The 23,535-nt window shown below is 64.8% G+C and overlaps 3 protein-coding genes across 5 annotated transcripts; 2 read left to right on the forward strand and 1 right to left on the reverse strand.

Annotated features, from left to right (window-relative positions):
* Nucleotides 1-1,965: 1,965 nt before the first annotated feature.
* CSK (C-terminal Src kinase) lies at nt 1,966-11,196 on the forward strand. The gene is made up of 13 exons (XM_084293385.1): nt 1,966-2,349; nt 6,555-6,632; nt 6,731-6,844; nt 7,184-7,296; nt 7,404-7,623; nt 8,021-8,114; nt 8,213-8,278; nt 8,409-8,508; nt 8,601-8,691; nt 8,921-8,994; nt 9,692-9,887; nt 9,975-10,061; nt 10,168-11,196. Exons 2-13 carry the CDS (start codon nt 6,618-6,620, stop codon nt 10,348-10,350), a joined length of 1,353 nt encoding a protein of 450 aa, XP_084149511.1. The 5' UTR covers nt 1,966-2,349; nt 6,555-6,617; the 3' UTR covers nt 10,351-11,196.
* Nucleotides 11,197-17,378: 6,182 nt separating this feature from the next.
* On the forward strand, nt 17,379-18,974 carry CPLX3 (complexin 3; the record flags this gene model as incomplete). The annotated part of the gene is made up of 3 exons (XM_084293119.1): nt 17,379-17,539; nt 17,848-17,935; nt 18,750-18,974. The coding sequence occupies 3 exons, from the start codon at nt 17,379-17,381 to the stop codon at nt 18,972-18,974; spliced, it is 474 nt and encodes a 157-aa protein (XP_084149245.1).
* A 780-nt stretch (nt 18,975-19,754) lies between these two features.
* On the reverse strand, nt 19,755-23,515 carry ULK3 (unc-51 like kinase 3). 3 transcript variants are annotated; one of them, XM_084293200.1, is made up of 16 exons: nt 23,231-23,515; nt 22,991-23,128; nt 22,753-22,873; nt 22,534-22,638; nt 22,309-22,452; nt 21,974-22,056; nt 21,728-21,883; nt 21,531-21,636; nt 21,316-21,356; nt 21,118-21,220; nt 20,959-21,023; nt 20,768-20,846; nt 20,659-20,699; nt 20,518-20,565; nt 20,385-20,439; nt 19,755-20,299 (listed from the first exon to the last, which is right to left on the reverse strand). In XM_084293200.1, exons 1-16 carry the CDS (start codon nt 23,330-23,332, stop codon nt 20,283-20,285), a joined length of 1,404 nt encoding a protein of 467 aa, XP_084149326.1. In that variant the 5' UTR covers nt 23,333-23,515; the 3' UTR covers nt 19,755-20,282. The 3 variants fall into 3 exon arrangements, with proteins under 3 accessions (XP_084149326.1, XP_084149325.1, XP_084149324.1); XM_084293199.1 differs by having other exon boundaries at nt 20,659-20,696; nt 22,991-23,131; XM_084293198.1 differs by having other exon boundaries at nt 22,991-23,131.
* Between the last annotated feature and the right edge of the window lie 20 nt (nt 23,516-23,535).

The following is a 23,535-nucleotide window of genomic DNA, read 5'->3' on the forward strand; positions in this document are numbered from 1 at the left end:
GCGGGATCCTAAATCGCTCCCGAAGCTTTTTCGTCCCCTCCCGGAGCACTTCTGTCCCCTCTGCGCTGGCTTTGGGACGTGAACGCCCTCGTGTGGATCTCTCACAGCAGCTCTGGTGCGCACGGGGCGCCTTGCCTCCCCGAGGTTTTATTTTTTAGGGGGATGCTCATTTGGGGAGGGGGAACCCGGCAGGGCCTGGATCCCACATCCCCACCGCCCCTGGAGCTCTGGGTGCTGCAGGACCAGCCGGGCTTGCTTTCCTTTGGGGATTTTGTGTCTTTTATTCTCAGCCTGCAGGTGAGTTTCTTGCTCCTCTTGCAGCGCTTCTGCCCTGGACAGGGTGCAGAGGATCCCGCACGGGTCTGTGCCTGCATCCGCAGCTGCCTTTCTGGTGCAGGCAGCCACACCAGCCGCTTTCATTTCCTCCCAGCACCGCTCTGCTCGGCGGCTGGGCAGGAACCGGCAGCAAAAAGGCGATGCAGGGGAGCAGGACCTGTCCTGCACCCGCTCAGCATCCCTGGGGACATCGTGCTCGGCGCAGGAAAATCCACGGGGATCCCCCACGGCACAGTGGCATCATCCTTGGTCTGCAGGCAGAGCTGCCAGCACCGTGTCCCCAGAGCCAGCGTGTCCCCACTGTCCCCTCCTGCCCCCTTGGTGACCACCTGAGCCCAGTGCCCACCCCAGTGAGGACACGAGAGCTGGGATTTGGGGGGTCCCAGGGGGCTGTGAGCGCCGTGCCCAGGCTTCCTGCTTGGCCCTACATGGCTGTGGCGCCTCGCCGCACGGGGCAGGAAGTGACAAGCATCTTTTCTTGCGAATCGGCCCATTTTCTTCGATTTTTTTTTTTTTTTCCTTTTTGGTTTGTTTTCTTTCAGAAGCTGCCCTGCCACTGCTCCGTGCCGTTCCCTCGGGTCCTGTCGCAGCCCCAGGGCATGGCTGGGATTTTGGCAGCCAGAGCACACCAGCAACTGGGATCCAGCCTGACACCGAGCAGAACCCCAAAACCTTTTTCTGCAGGGCTGCTCTCACCCCCCACGTGTGCACGCATCCAGGCCGTCCCCTACGGTCTTAATGTCGGTTCTCTGTGAGAAGAGGCCGGCCCCAGCTCCCCACAACCTCCTTTAGGGAGCAATAAAGCTTCCCTGAGCCTCCTCTTCCCCAGCCCAAACCCCTCAGCTCCCTCAGCCGCCCCTCACAGGCCTTGTGCTCCAGGCCCTGCACCAGCTCTGGACACACTCCGAGACCTCGATGTCCTTGTAGCGAGGGGCCCAAAACTGAACCCAGCACTCGAGGGGCGGCCTCACCAGAGCCGAGTACAGGGGATGGTGTATGGGGGAGCACAGATGGTGGATGGAGGGGTGAGGATGGGGTGAGAAGGGAGCCAAAGGGCCAAAAGTGATGAAGAAGGGACCAAAGGTGATGTAAGAAGGGAGTAAAGACAGTGTAAGAGGGGATCAATGGTGATGGAGAAGGGGCCAAAGGCGATGTAAGAAGGGGGTAAAGATGTGTGAGAAGGGAGTAAAGATAATGTAAGACAGGAGAGGTGATGGGAGGAGGGATGAAAGGCAATGTAAGAAGGGAGCAAAGGAGATGTAAGAGGGCAGTGAGGGTGATGAAGGGGATGAAGGCGACGTGAGAAGGGGATAACAGTGAGGACGAAGGGAATGGGGGTGACGAAGAAGGGCATGGGGGTGATGAGGGGAGTCAGGGTGATGAAGGTGATGAAGGCGATGAAGGTGGTGAAGGTGGTGAAGGGAACCAAGGCGGTGTAAGAAGGGCACCAAGGCGATGCGGGAGGGGACCGAGGGCAGCCTGAGGAGCCCCGAGGCGCTGCCTCACGGCTCCCAGCGGGGGCTCCCGCCCCGGGGCCCGGCGCTGGCGGTGCCGGTGCCCGGCAGGGGGCGCGGCGGGGCCTCGGCGGCGGAGGCCGGCCCCGGGCGCGGCGCAGGCGCCGTGCTCCGGGCTCCCCGATTCCGGCCGCCGCTTCCTCCCCGCCAGGCCCGGGCCGGAGCGGGCCGGACCCCCCCGCGGCCCCGAGCGCGGCTCCCGGTCCCCGTGGGCGCCCCCCGGAGCCCTCCCGGTTCCCCCGGAGCCCCCTCCCCGGAGCGGGGCGCGCCTCGTCCCGGCCCGTCCCGGCCTCCCCGTCCCCGTCGTCTCCCCGCCGGGCTCGGCGGGGCTGGGAGCCGCCGGGCTGCCGCTCGCCTTCCTCCGCCCCTTCCGCCCCCCTCCCCCGAGCCCGGAGGCCCCCGGCGGCACCGCATGGAGTACCCGGCGGCGGGCTGAGCCCCTGCCCGGCCCCGGCCCCCTGCCCGGCCTCGACCCCTCCCTCGGGGCCTCCGCGGGGAGGTGAGTACCGGCTGCGGGGAGCCCCCCCCCGGGGCTGGGAGAGGGGCTGGGGGTGGGCTGGGCACCGTGCGACCCCCCCACGGCCACCCCGGCATCACCGCAGGCGGCGGCGGGGAGGGGCCGGGAGGGACCGGGGGGGACCGGGGGGGGGCTGAGGGATGGCCCCCGGGGAGCCGAGGGGGGCTGCGAGCACAGGGGGGGTCAAGGGGGCAGGCAGGAGGCCGGGGGGGCAGGCAGGAGGCTGAGGGTCTGCTCGGTGGGGTGCTGGGGAGGCGCTCGGTGGTGGGTGCCCGGTGTTGCGCCGCAGGTGCGAAGGGTTGGAGAGGTGCTGGAGGGTCGGCTGCGGTCTGTGGTGTGCTCGCCAAGAGCAGCAGGGGCCGAGGAGGCAGAGGAGGAGGCTGCCAGCCTCTGTCCGGACAGCACCGGCCTCGCTTCGACCCCGCCGGAGTCACCCAGGCACCCACGGGTGCAGATCCCGGAGAGCATCCCCAAGGCTCCGCGGATGGAGGAGGTCCCCGAGGATCCCGCCCCGCCGAGGATGGAGTTTGAGGACGGGGAGCAGAAGAGGCTCGGGTGGTGGAAGGATGGCAGCGACGCAGCGCGAAGCCTCGCGACAGCGAGCGGTGTCGCGATAAACCCCGCGGGACGCCCTCCCGTGCCGTCCATCCCGCTGTCCCCCACCGCCACCCGGCAGCAGGAATTTCTGGGATGATTGGATCCGATCGCACCACTCTGGTTTTGCAGGAGAAAAGGAGCAGGAAAGCCCCCGCCGTGCCATGGAGGCTCGGAGCAGCATCTTGAGCGCTCGCAGGGCCTCCACCTGCCCCTGACTATCCCCCAGGCGCCTTTTGTGGTTTGACAGCAACACCGTGTCTCTCTCTCTCTCTCTCTCATTTTTTTTTTCTTCTCTTTTAAAAAAAGCAATAGAAAAGGAACAACACCCCCTTTCCTCTCTCGGGGCCCGCCGCTCGGTGCCCAGGCAGTTGGAGCAGCGAAACCGTCTGCAAGAGCGCAGCCAAGTCGCTGATGAGATAAAGGAGGAACGTTTTTCTTTCGATTATGGTAATCGTAGGTGTTACTTGTAATAACAGTCGATAAGATCTCTTGGAGAGAGTGAGGATGTTGTCTGTTTTTGGGCTGCTGGTGTTTTTTTTGAAGTTTGAAGAGGCCCGGGTCGAGCGCGGGGAGGCGTTGCGCTGGAGGCTGGAGGGATTTTGCCGAGCAGGGTGGATGCGTGGGGAAGCCTTCCCTGTGCGAGCGACTCTTCCTTTAACATCCACGCTGCAGCTTTCTGCCAAACGGCCTCATCCCGGCCCCGCAGCGCAGGGACGGGCCGGCAGCAGCTCCTCCGGGAGGTCATGGGGCTGTGGGAAAGGCAGCTTCCTCCGGCGCTGCGGGAAGGAGCATCGCGCGCGGAGGCGAGCGGCTCTCCTAGCACAAAGCCCCAGCTGGGAGGATTTTTTCCTGGCTTTTCACCTTTTTGCATCTCCCTGCTGCCGGAGCAGTGCTTGGATCCTCGGAGGGGCAGCGGCTTCAGCCCCGTGTGGCTCCTGCGGGGAGACCTAGCAGTTGAGGAGCATTCTGCGTCCCCAAGGAGAGGGGAAGTGCCGGTGCTTGATGAGGACGGAGATTTCCCTGCCTCGTGCCGCCGCCGAGAGCCCGTTGGATTATCAGGGTGCTGAAGAACCCCAGACCGAGCTTTTTGTGCCAAGCAGCGCTGAGGATGCTCGAGCCCAGAGCAGGGGGCAGCTCGGTGTGCCCAGGTCTGGCATGGGGCAACCAAACTCCCCAAATCCCCCAAAAACGAGGAGCAAAGCCCAGCACCCTGGGCGCCGTTTGCGTCATGACACCTCAAAAAGAAGCTTGACTTCTCCAACAGACAGCAGCGTGAGGAGGCTGCCGGCCGCAAAGTCTGGTTCCCGAGGAGCTCTGCTCCGACCTGGAGCTGCTCGCCATCCCACGGAGGCATAAAGGTGTTTTGGGGCCGGCTGGGAGCGGCCCCATAGCTCCTCGCTCAGGGCACGTGCGTGTCACGAAGTCTCCAGCCTTGGCTTTGAAGCAGGAATGGGGTGCTGATAAAAAATGAACCTGCTGCTTAAGAAGGACCCTTGGGAGGAAGACGGCGAGCGCTGGGACGTGGAAGAGGAAGGCAGGGGTCAGGGTGATCCCGCTCCCTGCTCCTGGCACCTCCTCGGGTGCCCTGGCTGCGTCTCGGGTGGCACCCATGGGTGCTCACAGCCTGCGGGGACACAAGGGACGTGCATCGAGGGCTCTGCAGAAGCATCCACAGCCGGGTACCAGGAGCCTCGCCAGGACCAAATCACATCCCCGGGACGTGAAGCACCCGGAGCCGTGCAGGGAACCCCCCGAACCATTTCCCACGGGGCAGGACTGTGCAGCTGGAGCCAAATCCGAGCCAAAGCCTCCTTCCTGCCCCCTTCTTCCCTTCGGTTCCGTTATGCTCACCGCGCGGCGAGCTGCTGGGGACCGCTGACCACGCTCGGGGGATGCTCTTGAGCAACAGCTGGAGAACGGGGGCGAAAAAGCCAGAAATGGGAAATTCCTTCTGCGGCCGTGCACAGCACAGGGCTCCCGTGGGAATCGGGCCTGCCCTGCGGCGTGCAGCCCCGTGCGGCCAGACACGTCCCCCCACAAAGTCCCCAAAGAGGGGACTGGGTCCGGCTCCTGCTGGTGAGGTCGTTTCAGGGCGAGTGGAACGAGGGCGGTGGAAGTGGTGGTTCCTCCTCGGCAGAGGGCAAAAAAAAAAAAAAAGCTGAAATTGCAGCAAATGGGGGGAAAAAAGGCAGCTTTGTGTAAAGGGGGCTTGAGCAGCAGCCCGCCGTGTGCTCGGCGGTTCCCTCCCCGCTGTTGTCGCGTTGCGTTTCGCACTGTTGGTGCCCGGCCCCTTTCCCGAAACGTCCCGCCTCGGGGTTTAACCAAAAATCACCCCGAAAACCGAGCTCGAGCAGGTGCAGAAGCACGAGGGTGTGGATGGCGGGCGAAGGCGGGGCTGTTGTGGGGCGCAGCGCTCCCCGCGATGCCCCCCCAGCTCCTGCAGCACCCCCCCAGCAGTGGGACTGATGGGACGGGGCGCACGGGGGGGTCCCAGGGGTGACCCCCCCCTGTGGCAGCATCCCCAGGAGCTCGCTCTCAGCCGCCACGGCGCAGGCTCGGGGCAGCAGGATGAGGAACAGCAGCGCGCGGGGGGGTTTCGGGGGGGGTGGCGAGGAAATGACGCAGCCCGAGAGCTCGATCTCGGGACGCTTCTGTGCACCCAGCACCAGGCCGCTGGGACGGCCCCAAAACTGGCAGCATGGCCGTGAGGAAAACCTACACGCCGTGCAGGGCCCGGTGCCACGGTGATGGGCACGGTGACCCCAAATCCCTTCCCATGGCGGGCACGGTGCTCAGCGCCTCTCCGGACCCCCCGAAAACGTGGCGAGGGCGGTGGCGGATGGGGCCACGTCCGCACCCCAGCTCTTCCTCCCCGCTGCTCTGCCCCTTATCTTCTTCCTCCTCACGGCTCCGCGGGCCTTGCCCCCGCTTTCGGTTCCTCCTTCCCGAAATATTTTTAGCTGCTGGTGGCTGCTGGGAGCGGTGGCCGCTCGCGGCGCTGAATCGGCACGGGGTTATTTTGGTGCTGCCGGCTCAGTGACAAGGGGGGGAATCCCCCACCGAGGACCCCATACGGCTCGGGGGACCCTCCCGGCCGCTCTGACCATCCCCTCCCAGGGAGAGGCCCCCGAGTTTCAGCCCAAAAAGGCCCCGTTTGATTCTGGGGCCACTGACTTCATCCGCCGGCCGGCGAGGATAAAGCCGGGCTTGTTCCCCTCCCACGCGCGGGGCAGGATGCGGCCCGGCCCGGGACCCCGCGGGGGACAAGGCTGCACCCACGCCCGGGGCGCCGATGGGTTTTACCCTGCGGGAAATGGGATTTGATTCTTTTTTCCTCAAACCTTTTAGCAACGGCGCTGTGCGATGCTCTCCGATTTACCCTGGGGCTGCTCCTCGCGGGACTCTCCTCTCCCCGCAGCGTCCTGCAGGGATGCTCTGTGCTCCATCTCCCGTGGCTTTCTGCTCCTTCGCATTTTGGGGTTGCGTTTGGGTTTTTTTTGGGGCAGAAGCTGCTCCAAAAACCCCTTCTGGGAGCGGAGATTCCCAACCCAACCCCGCAGGGCTTCTCAGCGGCCCCTTTCCCCCCGCAGGTCTCATGGTACCGAGTGACGTGTCCCTCCCGTGAGATTTGCGCCCCCGACCCCCCTGAGAAGATGTCAGGGATGCAGGTGAGCACCACACGGGGCCGAGCAGCACCCCTGCGGCTTGGGGTGGGGGGCGTCCCCCAAACAGGGGGCTCACACCCACCCCGTTTGGCCCCCCCCAGGCCGTGTGGCCGTCCGGTACGGAGTGCATCGCCAAGTACAACTTCCACGGCACCGCCGAGCAGGACCTGCCCTTCAGCAAGGGGGACGTCCTCACCATCGTCGCGGTCACCAAGGTAAAGCCCCCCCAGGACCCCAACCCCCCTGGGGGGGGGGTCGCGTGGGGTCCCCCGCGTGCCCGTGTCCGGGTGCCGCGGGCGGGGAGCCTGCGGTTGGGATCCCGCCTGGGCGTCCCCGCGTGGCTCCGCTGTCCCCACGGGCTGGGAACGGGGCCAGGCGTTGGGTTAATTAACTCACGGCCTCGTTAGTTAACGCTGCCCCGGAAGGGAAGCGGCTCGGGCGGCTCGGTGGGGGAGGATGGAGAGAAATTCGGGGCTGGGTGCTGCTGATGACCGGCAGGGTGACCCCCCCGGAGGGGCTGCGGGCTCGCCGTGACCCCAGCGCTGTCCCCGCAGGACCCCAACTGGTACAAGGCGAAGAACAAGGTGGGGCAGGAGGGCATCATCCCCGCCAACTACGTGCAGAAGCGGGAGGGAGTGAAGGCCGGCATCAAGCTCAGCCTCATGCCGTGAGTACCCACAAAGAACGGGGCAAAAAAAGGGGCTGCCCGGGCGGGGGGGGGGGTCCCGAATACCCCGAATACCCCTCGACCCGCCTGTCCCGGTCCCGATGCAGGTGGTTTCACGGGAAGATCACGCGGGAGCAGGCGGAGCGGCTGCTGTACCCCCCCGAGACGGGGCTGTTCCTGGTGCGGGAGAGCACCAACTACCCGGGGGACTACACGCTGTGCGTCAGCTGCGAGGGCAAGGTGGAGCACTACCGCATCATCTACTCCTCCAGCAAGCTCAGCATCGACGAGGAGGTCTACTTCGAGAACCTCATGCAGCTGGTGGAGGTGAGCGGGGGGGGCGCGCGGCTTGGAGGGGCTGTGGGGCCGTGCCCCAAAAGCCTGTGGGACCCCGTGGGGTGCGTCGGGACTGGCTAAGGGGGGAGATGGGGGAAGGAGGAGGGATGGGGACACCCCCCAGAGCCCCAGTGGGACCCATGGGGTGTGTCGGGACTGGCCATGGGGGGAGATGGGGACGGGAGGAGGGATGGGGACACCCCAACCTGATCCCCAGAGGGACCCCAAGGGCGTTGCTTTGGGACTGATCCCCCCCCAAGCCCCCGCTGGTCCCATTCACGGCCTCGTGCTGCCACCTGGTGGGACCTCAGAGCCCGGCACGGCCCCGTTAGTGCCCCCCCAGCCCCTCGCCATGTCCCTGTGGTGACAGCCCCGTGTCCCCCCCCAGCATTACACCACGGACGCGGACGGGCTGTGCACGCGCCTCATCAAGCCCAAGGTGATGGAGGGCACGGTGGCAGCACAGGACGAGTTCTCCCGCAGTGAGTGGCTGTGCCCCCTCCCCTGCTCCCATCCCCGTCCCTGCACACCCCCAAAAAAAGTAAATTAAGGAATTTCCTTCCCCCCCCCAAAAAAAAAGGTGGTTGGGCCCTCAACATGAAGGACCTCAAGCTGCTGCAGATCATCGGCAAAGGGGAGTTTGGAGGTGAGCAGCACCTTGTCCCCAATGCAGCCCCACACGGGGGTGATGCTTTGGGGTCTGGGTGCTGGGGCTGGAGGGGGGGGACGCACGGCTTGTCCCCTTTCCCCCCATGCTCATCCCTCCCGCCCCGCAGACGTGATGCTGGGCGATTACCGGGGGAACAAGGTGGCCGTCAAGTGCATTAAAAACGACGCCACGGCGCAGGCGTTCCTGGCGGAGGCGTCGGTGATGACGTGAGTACGGCCAGGGGGGGGATACGGGGACACCAGGGGGGGACACACGGGGCTCGGGGCGGCCCTGCCCTGAGCCCCCCTGCCCCACGCAGGCAGCTCCGCCACAGCAACCTGGTGCAGCTGCTGGGGGTGATCGTGGAGGAGAAGAGCGGCCTCTACATCGTCACCGAGTACATGGCCAAGGTGAGGCCGGGCCCCGGAGGGGTCCTGGGGGGGGCAGAGCCCAGCCCCATGCTCCCACCCTGCTCCTTCACCCCCTTTCCCCTCACTCTGGGGCTGTCCCCATCCCCGGGAGCTCCAGGGCTGTGTCCCGGCTCTGCTGTCCTGCCCCTATCCCCAGGGGCTTGTTTTGGGGTGGGGGGGGGGGCGTTTTGGGGTGGGGGGTGGCACTGTCGCTTCTCTGTCCCTCCAGGGCAGCCTAGTGGATTACCTGCGGTCGCGTGGGAGGTCGGTGCTGGGCGCGGAGTGCCTGCTCAAGTTCTCCTTGTGAGTGCAAGGGGGGATGCAGGGGGCTGGGGGGGGACGTGGGGACGTGGGGACATGGGGATGTATGGATATGGGGACGTGGGGATATGGGGACACAGGGACATGGGGATGTACGGATATGGGGACATGGGGATGTATAGATATGGGAACACGAGGGCGTGGGACGCAGGGATATGGGGACATACAGATATGGGGACACGGGGATGCAGGGACATGGGGATGTGGGGACACGGAGACATGGGGACATACAATATGGGGACACAGGGACATGGGGGCATATAGATGTGGGGACATGGGGTCATATGGATATGGGGACACAGGGACATGAGGTTGTACAGATATGGGGACACGGGGACATGATATGGGACATGGGGATATGGGGACATACAGATATGGGGACACAGGGACGTGGAGATGTATGGATATGGGGACATGGGGATTGTGGGGACACGGAGACATGGAGACACGGGGACATAGGGACCTACAGATACGGGGACACAGTAACGTGGGGACACAAGGACATCAGACATGGGGCTGTGGGGACACAGGGACATGGGAACACAGACACGGGGCCACGGGGCTCCTCCTGCCCATCCCACCCCACACCCCGGGCGCACTGCTGGGAAGAGGGGCGAGGGGAGAGCGTCCTTTTTGGGGCCGCGTCCCTCCTCCCGACGCCCTCCCCCGGCCCCGCCAGAGACGTGTGCGAGGCCATGGAGTACCTGGAGGCCAACAACTTCGTGCACCGGGACCTGGCGGCGAGGAACGTGCTGGTGTCGGAGGACAACATCGCCAAGGTCAGCGACTTCGGGCTCACCAAGGAGGCGTCGTCCACGCAGGACACGGGGAAGCTGCCGGTGAAGTGGACGGCGCCCGAGGCGCTTCGAGAAAAGGTGGGAGAGGGGACGGCGCCGCGCCCCCACCCCATGGCTTCCCCCCCCGCCCGCTGACGGGGCCTCTCCCACCCCCTTTCTCCCCAGAAATTCTCCACCAAGTCGGACGTGTGGAGCTTCGGGATCCTCCTCTGGGAAATCTACTCCTTCGGGCGAGTGCCTTATCCGCGAATCGTAAGTGCCCGATTTTCGGGGAGCAGCCCCCCAGCTCCTCCTCCCTCTGTTTTTGGGGTCGGGGCAGCACCCTGAGCCCCCCCTTGTCCCCCCCGTGTCCCCGCAGCCCCTGAAGGACGTGGTGCCCCGCGTGGAGAAGGGCTACAAGATGGACGCCCCCGACGGCTGCCCCGCCATCGTCTACGAGGTGATGAAGAAGTGCTGGACCCTGGACCCCGGCCACCGGCCGTCCTTCCACCAGCTCCGCGAACAGCTAGTGCATATCAAAGAGAAGGAGCTCTACCTGTGAGGGGGGGCTCTGGGGGCGGCCCCCACCCCCCCCCAGCAGCGCCAGGGGGCGAGCCCCCGCCGGCCGGGCGGCCCCGGCTCCCCCAGCCCACCCCGGGGGGCTTCGGGGGCACCCACGCGGCGGCAGGAGCGGCCAGGAGGGGGGCCCGGGGGTGCCTGGTGTCCCCCCCTCCTTTTTTTCCTCCTCGCACCAGCCTCCCGGTCGCTTCCAAACTTCCAAATTCCCCCCCCTCCCTTTTTTTTTTTTTCCCCCCCGTCAGGTTCATTTTTGGTCTCCCAGGCTTTTTTTTTTGGATTTTGGGGTGGTTTTTATTTTTTTTTTTTGTTGTTCGTTTGGTCTCAGTTTTGGGGGGTTGTTTTATTATTTTTTTTTTGGTTGTCTGTTTTTGTTTGTTTGTTTTTCGTTTTGTTTTTTATTATTTCAAGCAGGGCGCCCGGCTGAGCGCTGGGTGTTTTACTAAAGTACGAATCTTATTTTTTAATGTAATTAAAAAGAAGAAAAAAAAAAAAAAAAAAAAAAAGGGAGAGAGATTGAGAACGAGAGGAGAAGGTTAATAAAGAAGAATAATAATAAAATAAATAAGCCAATGAAACGGACACGCGCGAAGGAAAGGAAACCCCGACGACAGAAGTGATGGTTCACGGGGAGACGCCGGACTCGCCGCCCAGCCGGGAGAGCGCGGTGGCGTCCCCCCCCCGATGCTTTTTTGGGTTGTTTTGCTTTAAACTCGTTGCAATGTTTGCATGCTGTCTCCAGAGGCCTTTTTTCCAGTCCTGTCCAGTGCTTTATTCTCATGTAATGCTACCGACTGTGAGATTAAAACTGTAATAAAAACCATTCCATACGGACGCGGCACGGCCCGCCTGCCCGACCCTCTGTCTCCAGACACCCCCCTCAGCCTCGGGGTCCTGGGTACAACCCCAAATGGGGTTCCCGGCAGGATTTGGGGACACACACGGTGTCCCCGCTCTGGGGCTGTAGCCTGGGGAGCGGGGTGGGCGCTGCAGTGATGCCCGGGTTTGGGGAGCGCCGGGGTACCCGGGTGCACCGAGGGGGAATGTGATGGGGCCGGGGTTTTGTAGGGTTTCATTTCTCCTGGCTTCACCCACGGCTCTTCCCAGCGCCTATAAGCAGCTTTACTTTGGGGGCTTATGAAGATTAAAGTCGTCCACGGCCAGCGAGAAGGCGGCTCCTGAGAGAGCAGGATGCGTCCTCATGCCGTGGGGGCACGCAGCAAGGGGGACAAACCCGCTGTCCCCTGTCCCCCTGCCTCCCGTTCCTGCTGCCCGATGGCCTCAGCCCTGTGCCCAAAGCCAGGAAGAGGTGGGAAATCCCAACATCTGGCCTGCTGGGAGCTCCATTTTCCCTCTCTCCAGCCTTTCCCTGCTGCAGTTTCCCCCCCCCAGAGCCTGCCAGGTGGTGGGGTGCAGAGAGCAGCCCGTGTCCCAGCTGCTGATGTCTCCCCCGAGGCGTTTTGGGGCTTTTCCATCATCCAGCCCGGAGAACAGCCTGCCTGCCCTGGGCATGCAGCCCATGCTGGAGCAGGGGCAGGGGGCTCAGCATCCCCAGGGGCAGCCTTTGGGGTGGGGAAGAAGGGGGTTGCTGCACAGCCAGCCCCGGGTGCATCAGCCCCTCGGATGCTCTGCGTGCCCCATGCGTGCCCTCTGCCCCCTTCCCCTCGCTGTGGCCTCGGGTGAGGCTCTTCCTCTTCCCCCTCCTCTTCACCCTCTGCTCTCGCCCTCGCCCGCGAGCCCCCGAGCCAGGGCAGCCAGCCATGCGCAGAGCCTTCCTCCCCCTCTTCTCAGCAAACCAGAAAAAAAAAAAAAAAAAGAAAGAAAAAAAAAGAGAATCGCTTCAAAGGCAACCAGACCCTTGGTCCTGACTGTAACCATTGCTCGCTGCTTCCCATTTCCCCTATTTCCCCCTTTTTTTGGCCCAGAGGCACCCTGACATTAATTGCAGGGGTTGCACGGCGCGTCCACCCCAAAAAGCGGGGAGCAATGCGCCTGGGCGGGCTCAGCACTGCTCGGGGCAAATCCCCAGCCCTAATTACGGCTCCTGCTGCTGCTGCCTCCTCGCTGGGCAGGCTCCAAACCCCTCGCAGCCCCGGCAGCATCTGCGCATCCTGCGCATTGACCTGAGCACGAGGGATATTTTTATCGGGGTGCACGGAGGCATCCCCGCTGCGGGGCGCCTCTCGCCCTGCTCCTTCTCCCCAGCTCTCCAGGACCCGGGGGCGAGCTCGGCAAAGATCCCCGGGGGAAAATTTGTGTGTGTGTGCGTGTCCGTGCCTTTGCTCGGGGCTGGCTGAGCACCACCAGCAGCACGGCGGCACGTGGTGTCCCCATGTGCCTGGCTCCACGGCGCCGTGTGTCTGTCCGGGCGCATTTGTGTCACCGCGCGGGTGCCCCCTCACATATGTGTGCACACGGAGCAGGGGGAGCTGCAGCGCACGGGCTGGTCCGTATGAAATATGAAGGTATTTGGGCTCGATAGACGGGCATTACCTTGCGGGAGACCTCGTGGCTCCTTCCCCCGTGGCTCCATCCACCGCCACAAGCGCTGCATCCCGGAGGGGGGCTGCTGTGCGCGCCCGAGAGCTCGTGATCCAATTAAACACAAGCTAAATGAATGCATAAACGAGTAAATAAATAGATAAGTAAACAACCGAATAAGTGAATAACTAAATGAGTAAATAAGTAAATAAATAGATAAGAAAATAAGTGAGTAAATAAATAGGTATGTAAATAAATAGGTATATAAATAAGTAAATAAGTAGATGAGTAAATAAATAGGTAAGTAAATAAATAAATAAATAAATAAATAAATAAATAAATAAGTAAATAAATAAGGAAGCAAATAAGGAAGCAAATAAATAAATGCAGTAATTCATTGCGTGGTGTGACATGTGCCGCGTAGCCCAGGGTCAGTGCCACCCGGCACAGAGCAGAAAAGGTCGGCTGGGAGGCTCCATCTCACCAAACAAGCGGCAACGAGCTGTGCGCCGACTCTCCCTGCCCCCGTGCATCTCATTAAGGGCTGATACTGAATAATAATAACGGCACTAATACCTCCTTCCATCAGATTTCTCCTTACCCAGGCGGTGACAGCAGCTTTCCCGAAGGCCTGGTGCAGGTTTTCCATCAGGGTGGCTCTTTCCCTGCTCGCAGAAGGCAGCCGTGGCTCCACGTCCACCCGGGCAGCCCAAAGCCTCGCGTGCCATGTGCGGGCCGTTCATCTCCCCTTAACGGTCTGCTGTCCCCATCCCTGTCCCCATCACACCAAGTGGCAGCCAGCAGGGAGGTGCTGGCGTGACTTCTCCTGCTCTATTTAGAGGTGACGCCTCCTCTCCATCCCCCCACCACGCTCACAACCCTGGCCAGGACCAAGCTCACCTCCTCGTGCTCGGACCTGTCAGGCTTGAAGGGTTTTTTCCAGCCTCCATCGCCCTGCCCAGGTCTCCGAGGTGTCCCCCTGGGGCTTCCCCACCTTCGGTGGCCTTGCCCAGCCCGGCACGCCGGTGACACCGATGACACCAGGCCCGGCACGTCGCGGGGAGGTTTGCACCAGGAGGGTGACCCGGGTCTGGGTGTGAACGGGGTTTGCAGAGAGCAGCACGGAGTCAGGCTCAGCCTTCTGGGGACCTTTTGGAGGGGCAGTGCCATATAAATGCCCTCTTGGGGGGCCAACACCTCCAGGCGGAGACGTGAAGCCAGTTTGGCCCTCTAACATCAGCAGGGGCATGGTGAAAGGGGCAGGAAGGTCCCCAAACTCCCCTACACCACCCCAAGAGCTGCCTGTTCCAGGGATCCCCAGCAACTCCTGGTCTTCTCCAGGGTCCCCCCAAAATCCAGGCCAAGGGGAGAGCCTGCAGGTGGGGCGCGGGGGCCGGTTCCCTGCTTACCTGGAAAGCAGAGCTGAGAGCACCCCCCCCGTGTGGCTTTTAGGGCAGGGGGAACCCCAGCACCCCGCTCACATCAGGTGTCAGCGGCGGGGAGCAAGCCTCAGCTCCCACCCGCGTGCCTGAGGCCGGCTGCCATGGGGAGGGGGGGGACGTCTCGTCTGCTCCCCCTCCCCTAATCCCCAGGGATGTGTGATATAGCATAAGCTAATATAATAGGTCATGCAAGGATTTGCATCTCATTACGGCAGGTTAGAGCCCCGGGAGGAAGGATGACTCATTCGGACTGGATCACGTTTCGGGGAGAGGGAGCAGGGGGTGCAGGGGGATGGCAGCCCCCTGGCAGCCCCCCAGTGGGCATGGCCCCCACCGGGACCCCCGCTGTCCCCTCAGTGCCACCCCCAGGTGGGACACCCAAGGGGAGCCCTCCTGGAGGTCATTTCCCCGGGGTTGTTCGGGGGAAATGCCCCTTCCTCACCCTTTTGCTCCATGCCCACAAGTGCCACGGGCGCATTGGGGCCGCGGCGAGCCGCAAAGGGCAACCTCATGGCTCTGCTCCCCGGGGCACCTCCAGCTCCTGCTGAGCACCAGCGGCCGCGCCACGAGCACCACGGGGGCTCTGCGCCCCCCTGCGCCTCCCCCTGCCCTCGCCTCCCCCCGAAACGCCGCCGAGGAGGGTCCCCGGGGAGCCCCCCGGCAGCCGGGGCCCACGCGCTCCTTTTCACCTCGCTGCTTCGCCCGGGCGGCTCGGCTCGGCTCGTCACGAGCTGTTTCCTCTCCCCTCCGCAGACAGGGAGGCTACGCGGCAGCTGACCCATCCAACCCAGCTGCAAAAATCGGTCCTGACTCCGAGTCTCTTGCTGTTAGCTCACGCTGCCTCCCGACGCGCGCTGCGGGCGCTGTTCCAGCCCTCAGCCGGGTGCTCGGGGCCGTGCACCCCCCGTTCCCGGCAGGTCGAGGTGCCCCAATTCACCAGGGCACAGCCCCGAGGCCAGAACCCTTCGGCTCACCCCGTTTTTCCCCCAGTTTTACCCAAACTTGGCAGGTTTGTGAGCAGAGCTCCACGGCGCACTCGGAGCCTCGGAGCCGGGTGTGAAAGCTCTGTGCTGGCTTTTTCCGTGGGCTGCCCTTGCAGATTGGGGGGAAAAGGGAAAAAATGGTGTTTTGGGGGCTGTCCCGCTGCCAGCTCGGTGGGGTGCTGTGGGTGACAGCAGGCTCGTGCCAAGCGCTGCCTCGGGTGTCCCCGGCGGCGGCGAGAAGCAATTTGCACCTTCAGCTGAGCACAGCCCCAGCCAGACACCATGGAGCTGGGGGGGGGGGACACCATAATTTATTTATTTTTTTCCTTCTAAGACCAAGTTTTGCCCGGTGTTACCTTGGGCGAGGGGGGAAGGGAGGAGATGGGCCGCTTCCCCCCCCTCGCCGTTCGCTTTATTCTGTCTCTTCACAGCTGTTCCATCATTTTAATCTGCGGAGATTGTCTTTATGTTTCCGAAATGAAATGATTTCCCCCAAGCCGGGATTGAGAGCTGGGATATGCGCTCGTGTTTTCACCAGAGGAGAAGAAAAGAGGGAGAAAAGGACGCGAAAGCCAGGCTGGCCATCTGGAAGGGAGGCGCGTCGCTGAGCCTGAAACTGCTCGACCCCCCCAGGCCTGGGGGGGGGGCTGCAGCCAGGGGGGAAATGGGGATGGGATGGGATGGGATGGGATTGGGATAGGATGGGATGGAATAGGTACAGGGATGGAGATGGGGATGGGGATGGGGATGGGATGGGGTTGGGGATAGGGATTGGGATAGGATGGGATGAGAGCCAGGTGGCAGAGGGCATTTCCCAACCCCCTGGGTGCCTGCGCCTTCCTCAGCCCCCTGCGCTGTGACCGACGGACGCCAGGCTCTGGCACACGGCAGCGCTGGCAGGGAGCAGCAGCTTTTATTAGAATTAATTAACATCGTTAATAGCAAGCTGCGGGGCGCGCCAGATCCTCCCGGCGAGGAGCGAACAACAGTTGCAACTCGTGCGTGCTGCGCCTGCCTTCCGCGGGGTGCTAAATCCTCCGGGAACGGGGGAAATAAAGAAAAAAAGAATCAAAAAAGCACATTCTCGGGGGGGGGAGCGTGCCGGGGGGGGGGAACGAGCAGTTTCCATCCACCCCCGGGCCGGCTGCTCGGGGGGCTCCTTCCCGAGGCGAAGTTTCCCGGAGCCCCCCCCCTCTCCTCGTTCCTCCACCGGGGGCCGGGGTCGCGGCGGCTCCGCCTCTCGGCCGGGGGGGGTCGGGGAGGGGGCCGGGGGGAGGCGGCACCGCCCCCGCCGCGCTCACACCGGAGCCGCTCGAGCCTCGGCGCCGCTCCCCGGGCAGCCCCGGGGAGGAGCGGAGCGGAGCGGCCCCGCCGAGCGCCGGCCCCCCCCCGGCCCCCCGGTACCTCGCTGCTGGCGGCGGTAAGCCGGCTCTCCGGGCACCCCGGAGCTGCTCTCCCTCGGGCTCCCCTCCAGCTCGGCACCCCGGCTCCCGGCTCTCCGGGACCCCCGAGAGTTCCCCGAGCCCCCGACCTCCCCGCCGCTCCCGGTTCCCGCATCCCCCCCCCCGTTCCCTGAGCATCCCACCTCCCCGGTACCCCTGGTACCCGCTCCTCCCGGTTCCCTGAGCTCCCCGTCTCCCCAATAACCTCATCTCCCGACCCCCTGAGCATCCCACCTCCCCGTTCCCTGAGCTCCCCGTCTCCCCACTACCCCCATCTCCTAATTTTCTGAGCATCCCACCTCCCTGTTCCTTCAGTATCCCACCCCCCCGGTACCCCCTTTACCCCCATCTCCTCATTTTCTGAGCATCCCACCTCCCCAGTCAGCCTTTTACCTTCATCTCCCGGCTCCCCGAGCTCCCCATCTCCCTCGCACCAGCATCTCCCAGTTCCCCCAGCATCTCTCCAGTATCCCCAGTACCTGCATCTCCCGGCTCCCCGAGCCCCCCACCTCCCCGCTACCCCCATCTCCCGACCCCCTGAGCATCCCACCCCCCCGATCCCTCAGCATCCCTTCTCCCCGCTATCCCCACACCCCCATCTCCTGATTCCCTGAGCTCCCCATCACCCCCGTACCCCCTCTCCTCGCCCCCCCCGGTCCCGCAGCCATGGCGTTCATGGTGAAGAGCATGGTGGGGGGGCAGCTGAAGAACCTGACGGGTGGCCTGGGCGGCGAGGAGAAGAGCGAGGGCGAAAAGTCCCCGGCAGAGGCTCAGGGCATGACCCGCGAGGAGTACGAGGAGTATCAGCGGCAGCTGGTGGAGGAGAAGTGAGTGCCTGGGGGGGGGGACAACACACGGACAGGATGGGGGGCCCGGAGCTCCCCGCGCCTGGGGGGAGCCACTGGTGGGGCTGCAGAGCCAGGAGGCTGCCTAATGAACCCCCCTAATCCCTTAATCCGCTTCCTCAGGGATTTTTTTTCTCCTTTCTGGCTGCGCCGTGGGGGGGGGGGGGGGGGAGGAAAGCGGGGGGACCGGGGCTTTGCGGAGAGGATGGGGGGTACCTGGGTTTGGGGAGGGGGGGTTATTGAGGTGATGGGGGCGCCGGCTGGGGGTAACTGCGCCGTGCGGTTCGCAGGATGGAGAGAGATGCCCAGTTTGCCCAGCGCAAGGCGGAGAGGGCCACCTTCAGGTCCCACTTCCGAGACAAGTACCGGCTCCCCAAGGTACGGCCGCGGGGGGGGGGCAGGCGCAGGGACCCCCCCAAACTGTGGGGCCGGGATGGGGCACACGGGGGGCACCACCCAGGGGGGCATCGGCTGCAAATCCCAAAGCCCAAAGCCCGTTCCCCTAAAAAAACATCCCTCCCTTCGACCCTACAGCCCCCCTCGCACCACCAGCTCTCCAACCCCGAGGGCAGGACCCTCCCCGTGCACCCCCAGCCCCCCAATTCCTCCTTTTTGCCCCCAGCCCTGCCAGGCAGAGCCACCCTCGTGCCGGGCTCCCAGCCCCGCACAGAGCCGGCGCTGCGCCCCCCCAGCTGGATGAGCCAGCTCCTGGCTTCTTTGGCACCCCCCCGCTTCCACGAGCTGGGTTCCTATTTTGGCCCTTCCGCCCCGCCAGCGATTCACTCCCAACAATTCAATCAGCGCCCATTCAGCCACTCTTGGACCTGCCAGCAGCACCCTGCACCCAGCCCGATCCTTCCCGAACCCCTCGGTGGGAACGCTCTGAATGGAGCCGGGATAATTTTAGGCAGGGAAGGCCAGCTCGGCCAAAAGAGGTTCATTTTTTTGGGTATCGCTGGCACAAAGCACCCCGCTTATTCTTACACCCGTTGCAGCGCCAGGGAATAAGCAGCCAGGGGATTTTTCTCCTGCCAAAGCGAAGCGAGGCAGGCAAGGAGAGATGGAGATTTTCTCCCGGGGGGGAGCGGGGATTCGTTCGGCTCCGTGCCCCCATCCTTCTGCTGCCTCCCCACGCTCGAGACATCCCGTCCCCACCACCACCGCCACCTCGCCCCGACTTTTCTTGTTCCAGAACGAGACGGACGACAACCAGATCCAGCTGGTGGGCGGCGACGTGGAGCTGCCCAAGGAGCTGGCCAAGATGATCGAGCAGGACAACGAGGAGGAGGAGGAGAAGAACTCCGTCATCGGCCAGCTCAGCAACATCCAGAACCTGGACCTGGACTCCTTGAAGGACAAAGCCTCGGCCACGCTGGAGGACCTGAAGCAGTCGGCCGAGAAATGCGCCGTGATGTGACCCGGCCGCCGGCTCCGTCCCCTCTCCCTCGCAGCGAGGGGTCCCCCCGGGGACCCCCCCGGCACCGCCACCCCCTGCGTGAGCCGGGTCTGAGCCCCTGAGCCCCGAGCCCCTGCCCCAGCCCCCCCTGCTCCGTCCGTGCCGGTGTCCCCGTGCGTGCTGTGGTTGTGTTTTTTGGGGGGGAAGGAGGAGGTTTCGGTGAGGACACAGCCAAGGGGTGGCCTCGCGCCCTCCGTCCCCGATGCTGGGACCTGCTGGAGAAGGGAGGGGGGAAAAGCGAGCTGCGTGTAGGGAACCTCGCCTCCGTGCCCGTCGTGATGTGATCGTGCGCCGTGCCCCGCCGAGTGTCCGCCCCTACCGTGCTGTCCCCGTGCCGCGGCACCGCCGGAATAAAGCCGGGAGCTCCCTGTGCACTGCTCGCTGCTGTGGGACGAGTCAAGGGCTTGGGGGGCAGCACCTTAAAACCTGGGAGGGGGCGCAAAAAGCCCAGCTCCCCCCAGCCCCACAGAGATTTGGGGTGACCCCGCTGCGGACCGTGTCCTGCCGAGGGGGACGGGGCTCTGGATCCGGCCGCGTCTTCGGCAGAGCGTGAAGGCGAACGTGATGGATGGCAGCGCGGGGGGGCAGCAGGCTTGGCAGCTCTTTACAGCCCGGGGATGCACTCGCTGCTCCCAAGGGTAACGAAAAAAGAAACCCCACAGAACGGCCTCGGAGAGAGAGGTCGACCCCAGCTTCGACCCCCAAAAGCGGCGGCACGGAATAAGCCACTTGGAGACCCCCCCCCAAAAAAACAAAGCATTTATTCGAGGCAATAAATTACATTCCCTTGAAACGCAGCAGCTTTGGAGACGAGGCCCCCTCCCCGCAGGGCAGGACCCCCCCGCGGCCACAGAGCCGCTCCAGCTGGGGACAGCCCCAAAGGGACGAGGTTTTGGGGCATCCCCACGGGGCACAGCACACGTGGGGCCGGATCCTGCCCCCGGGGTCTCTGTGGGGCCAGGCTCTGCGCTGGCGTTTCCCTGAAGCTCATGGCACGGGCGAGCAGCGCGCTCGGTGCCCGCGCCGCCGCCTCCAGCACAGATAGGATGGGTTTTTTTGTGTGTGTGTGTGTGCCTTTTTTTTTTATTATTATTATTTTTTCCGGGCTGTGCACGCAAGAGCCTGCACGCAGCAGCAGCGGGCGCCCAGACGTGCGGAGGAACTGGGGTGGAATAAGCCGCCCGCCGCGGGCAGGGCAGGGCCGGGCAGGGAGCAGACGGTTGCGGCAGGGACGCCTCCTGCCACCACCGCCGGGCCATGTCCCCGCTGTCACTGCACCGTGCAGGCTGGGGGGGACACGAGGGGGACACGGGGTCACTCGAGGGGCTGCGGCCACGGCCCCCAGCGTGCCCGCAGGGTTTGGGGACTCACAGCTCCGGACGGACTCCGCCAGCGCCTCCTTGCCCATGGACTGCGCCTCCCGCACCTGTAAGGGCAGAGGAGCTCGTGCCAGCCCCAGAACCCCCCCTGCAGCCCCCTGGAGCCCCTCCCGGGGTGGCCGTACCTTGATTTGCTCCTTCAGGTACTCGGCTCGGGCCATCAGGGTCTGCACCTGGTGGGTGGACAGAGGGGAGCCCGTCAGGACAGCACCCGGGGGGGCGAGCAGGGGGGCAAGCAGGATTTAGGGGCAGCTTTAGGGGCTCACCTCGGCGTGGAGCAGCTCCCGCCTCCTCCCCGCAGGCTCTGCTGGAGAGGGCAGAGGGGGCGTCAGCGGGGTGCAGGGTGCAGCCCCCCCAGTGCCCCCCGGCACTCACCGGCCAGCAGCAGCAGCAGCTCGCCCAGGCTCTGCTGGTAGAGCTCCAAGGCGTCGCCGTCGTCTCGGCCCTCCTCCTCCTGCAAGGGACCCCCGGCACCTCCAGGGATGCTCCGGGAGCTCCTTCTCCCCCCGGGATCAGCCCCCCCCAGCCGCCCCAGGGGTGCCGGCACCCCAAAATCCGGGACTCACCCTGGCCATGGCCGCTGCCGCCACCTCCAGCGCGGCACAGAGCCGCGGCTTGTCCTTGGCCATCTCTGCGGGGAGACATTTCGGGGTGCCCTCAGCCCTCCTCCTCGCTGCCAGACCCCCCAGTGATGTTTCCCCCCCGAAAAAAAAAAAACACGCCACCTTTGAGGACCTCCCTGGCCGGGCTGCCCTGCTGCAGGAGGTTCTTGCTGTCGGAGGTGACCAGCGCCTTCAGCTCCTCCGCCCGCGAGATGTACTGCCCAACCTGGGGGGGGGGGGGACACGGGGTGAAGCAGCCCCCCCGGGGCTTTGGGGTGACGGGTGATGGGATGGGGTGCCCCCCAGGCTCCCCACGCTCACCTTTGCCCGGATGGCCTCTTTGCGCCGGGGGTCGCTTTCATCTGGGGGCAGAGAAGGGCTCAGGGGTCCCCGAGGGCCGGGGGGTGCCAAGCACCAGCGGCGCTGCTCCTGCACCCAAACCGGGCGAGCTCCAGCCCCTTCCACGTCCCCTCTGCCTGGACTGAAGCCCCCCCTGCTCCTCCACGGCCCCCCCGCAGCCCCCCCGGGGCACTCACAGCGCAGGGCAGGCACGAAATACTCCAGGGCTTTGCAGTAGAGCGCGAGCGCGGCGCTCGCATCCCCCTCCTGGTCCTTCCTCACCGCCTCCACCACCAGCTCGCTCTGGGGAGGGGGCAGAGGGGTTCTCGGGGGCTCGGTCCCACCTCACCCCACTGCTGCCCCCCCCCCCATCCCCGGAGCCGGCCCCGCTCACCGCCTTGGGGAAGCTCTCGGGGCCGGGCGCGTGCTCCATGTCCACGAAGGGGTGGGCGAAGAAGTCCTGGAAGGAGATGCGCCGCCGGGGGTCCCTCTCCAGGAGGCGTTGCAGGAGGTCCCGGCAGTCCGGGGACAGCGGGGGCCGGCTGGGCAGCTGGGGAGGGGGGTAATAAGGTGTGTGTGGGGGGGTGAGAACGACCTGCCACCCCCCCTGGGTTGGTGGCCGTGCCACCCCGCAGCTCACCTCGATGGCTCGGTCGCTGCGGATCTTCTCCTCCAGCTCAGCGAACGACCGCGAGGCGAAGGGGGGGCGCCCGAAAAGCGCCTCTGTGAGGATGGGGGCACTCCCTAAACCCTAAATCCTAAACCCTAAATCCTAAACCCTAAACCATAAATCCTAAACCCTAAACCCGAAATCCTAAACCCTAAACCCACCCCCTCCAGGTCCCAGCAAGGGGCCACCGAGCCGAGGGCGCACGGGTGCCGGCCCCGCAGGCTGCTGGATGTCACCATGGGGGTGCCCCCCGATTTGGGGATGGGGACACCAAGCCCCGGGGGGGTTCTGGGGGGGACACACACCGTAGAGGATGACGCCCACCGACCAGAGGTCCACGCGGGCGTCGTACTGCTGGCGGCACACCATCTCGGGGGCCATGTAGAGCGGGGAGCCCCGCAGCACGTGCTGCTCGTCCCAGGGCGACATGTACTGCGCGAAGCCAAAATCTGCGGGGGGGAGAGAGCGTGGGGAGGGGGCACCCGGTGTGCGCCCCCCCCGGGGAGGGGAAGAAGGGCCTGGGGACCCACCTGCCAGCTTCAGCTGGGGGTTATCCGGGGCGCTCAGCAGGATGTTCTGCGGCTTGAGGTCCAGGTGGGAGATGTTGTGGTCGTGGAGGAACTTGAGGGCGCAGGCTGGAGGGGGGGCGAGGGGGGCAGCGGGTCCCCAAAAGCCCCCAGAGCCCTGCGCCTCCCCGAGGAGGAGGAGGAGGAGGATGAGGAGGATGAGGAAGAGGAGGAGGCCCTCACCCAGCTGCTGGAGGAAGACGCGTGCCACCTTCTCGGGCAGCAGGCGCCGCGTGCGGATGAAGCGGGACAGGTCCCCCCCGGCGCAGAACTCCATGATCAGGTAGATGTGCTCGCTGTCCCACTGCACCACAGCAACTGGGGGCTCACCGGAGGCCACCACGGCCACGTCCAGCACCGTGGGGATCACGGCGTGGACCCCGAGACCCCACAGAGCCCCCGGGTGCGCCCCCAGCCCCACCTGGAAGTCCTTGAGCTCCACGACGTGCGGGTGCCGGATGGTTTTCAGGATCTCGATCTCGGTCAGCAGGTTCTCCACCGACGCCCGGTTGAGGCTCCTCTTGCTCACGCACTTGACGGCCACCACCTCGCGCGTGTCCTTCTGCGCGGAGAAGCCACCCTGCAGCCCTGACCCCTTGGGGACCCCCCTCTTATTGGGTGTCCCCCCCGTACCCCACCCAGCACCCCAGGGTCCCCGCACCTTGCCATACGCCTTGTACACCGTGGCGTAGGTGCCGGTGCCCAGGCGCTCGGTGAGCACGAAGCCGTCGAGGCGCGGAGGGGCGCAGCCGGCCCTGGCCATGCCAACCCGGGACCCCCAGGGGCCCCCCCCGGTGTCCCCCCCCCGGTCCCCGTCGCCTCCCGGTTCCGGCTCCGCCTCGGCGCCACCGCCCCCGGCAGGAAGGGGCGGGCTCGGCCGCTCCCCTCTTTATTTATTTATTTAGTGGAAGCACTTTTTTTTTTTTTAAACCTTTCCTTTTTTCTTCTTCTTCTTTTTTTTTTTTC

Source organism: Netta rufina, assembly GCF_964035555.1.
Source record: "Netta rufina genome assembly, chromosome: 11".
Taxonomy (NCBI): domain Eukaryota; kingdom Metazoa; phylum Chordata; class Aves; order Anseriformes; family Anatidae; genus Netta; species Netta rufina.

Excerpts from the sequence above, each read along its gene's own strand:
- CSK (XM_084293385.1), top strand. Across the intron at positions 7,624-8,020 it reads ACCTCATGCAGCTGGTGGAG|CATTACACCACGGACGCGGA; the intron begins GTGAGCGGGGGG and ends GTCCCCCCCCAG. Across the intron at positions 8,509-8,600 it reads GCGGAGGCGTCGGTGATGAC|GCAGCTCCGCCACAGCAACC; the intron begins GTGAGTACGGCC and ends TGCCCCACGCAG.
- ULK3 (XM_084293198.1), bottom strand. The coding sequence starts at position 23,332 with ATGGCCAGGGCCGGCTGCGCCCCTCCGCGCCTCGACGGCTTCGTGCTC. Across the intron at positions 23,132-23,230 it reads TGTACAAGGCGTATGGCAAG|AAGGACACGCGCGAGGTGGT; the intron begins GTGCGGGGACCC and ends TTCTCCGCGCAG. Across the intron at positions 22,874-22,990 it reads TGGAGCTCAAGGACTTCCAG|TGGGACAGCGAGCACATCTA; the intron begins GTGGGGCTGGGG and ends GCTGTGGTGCAG.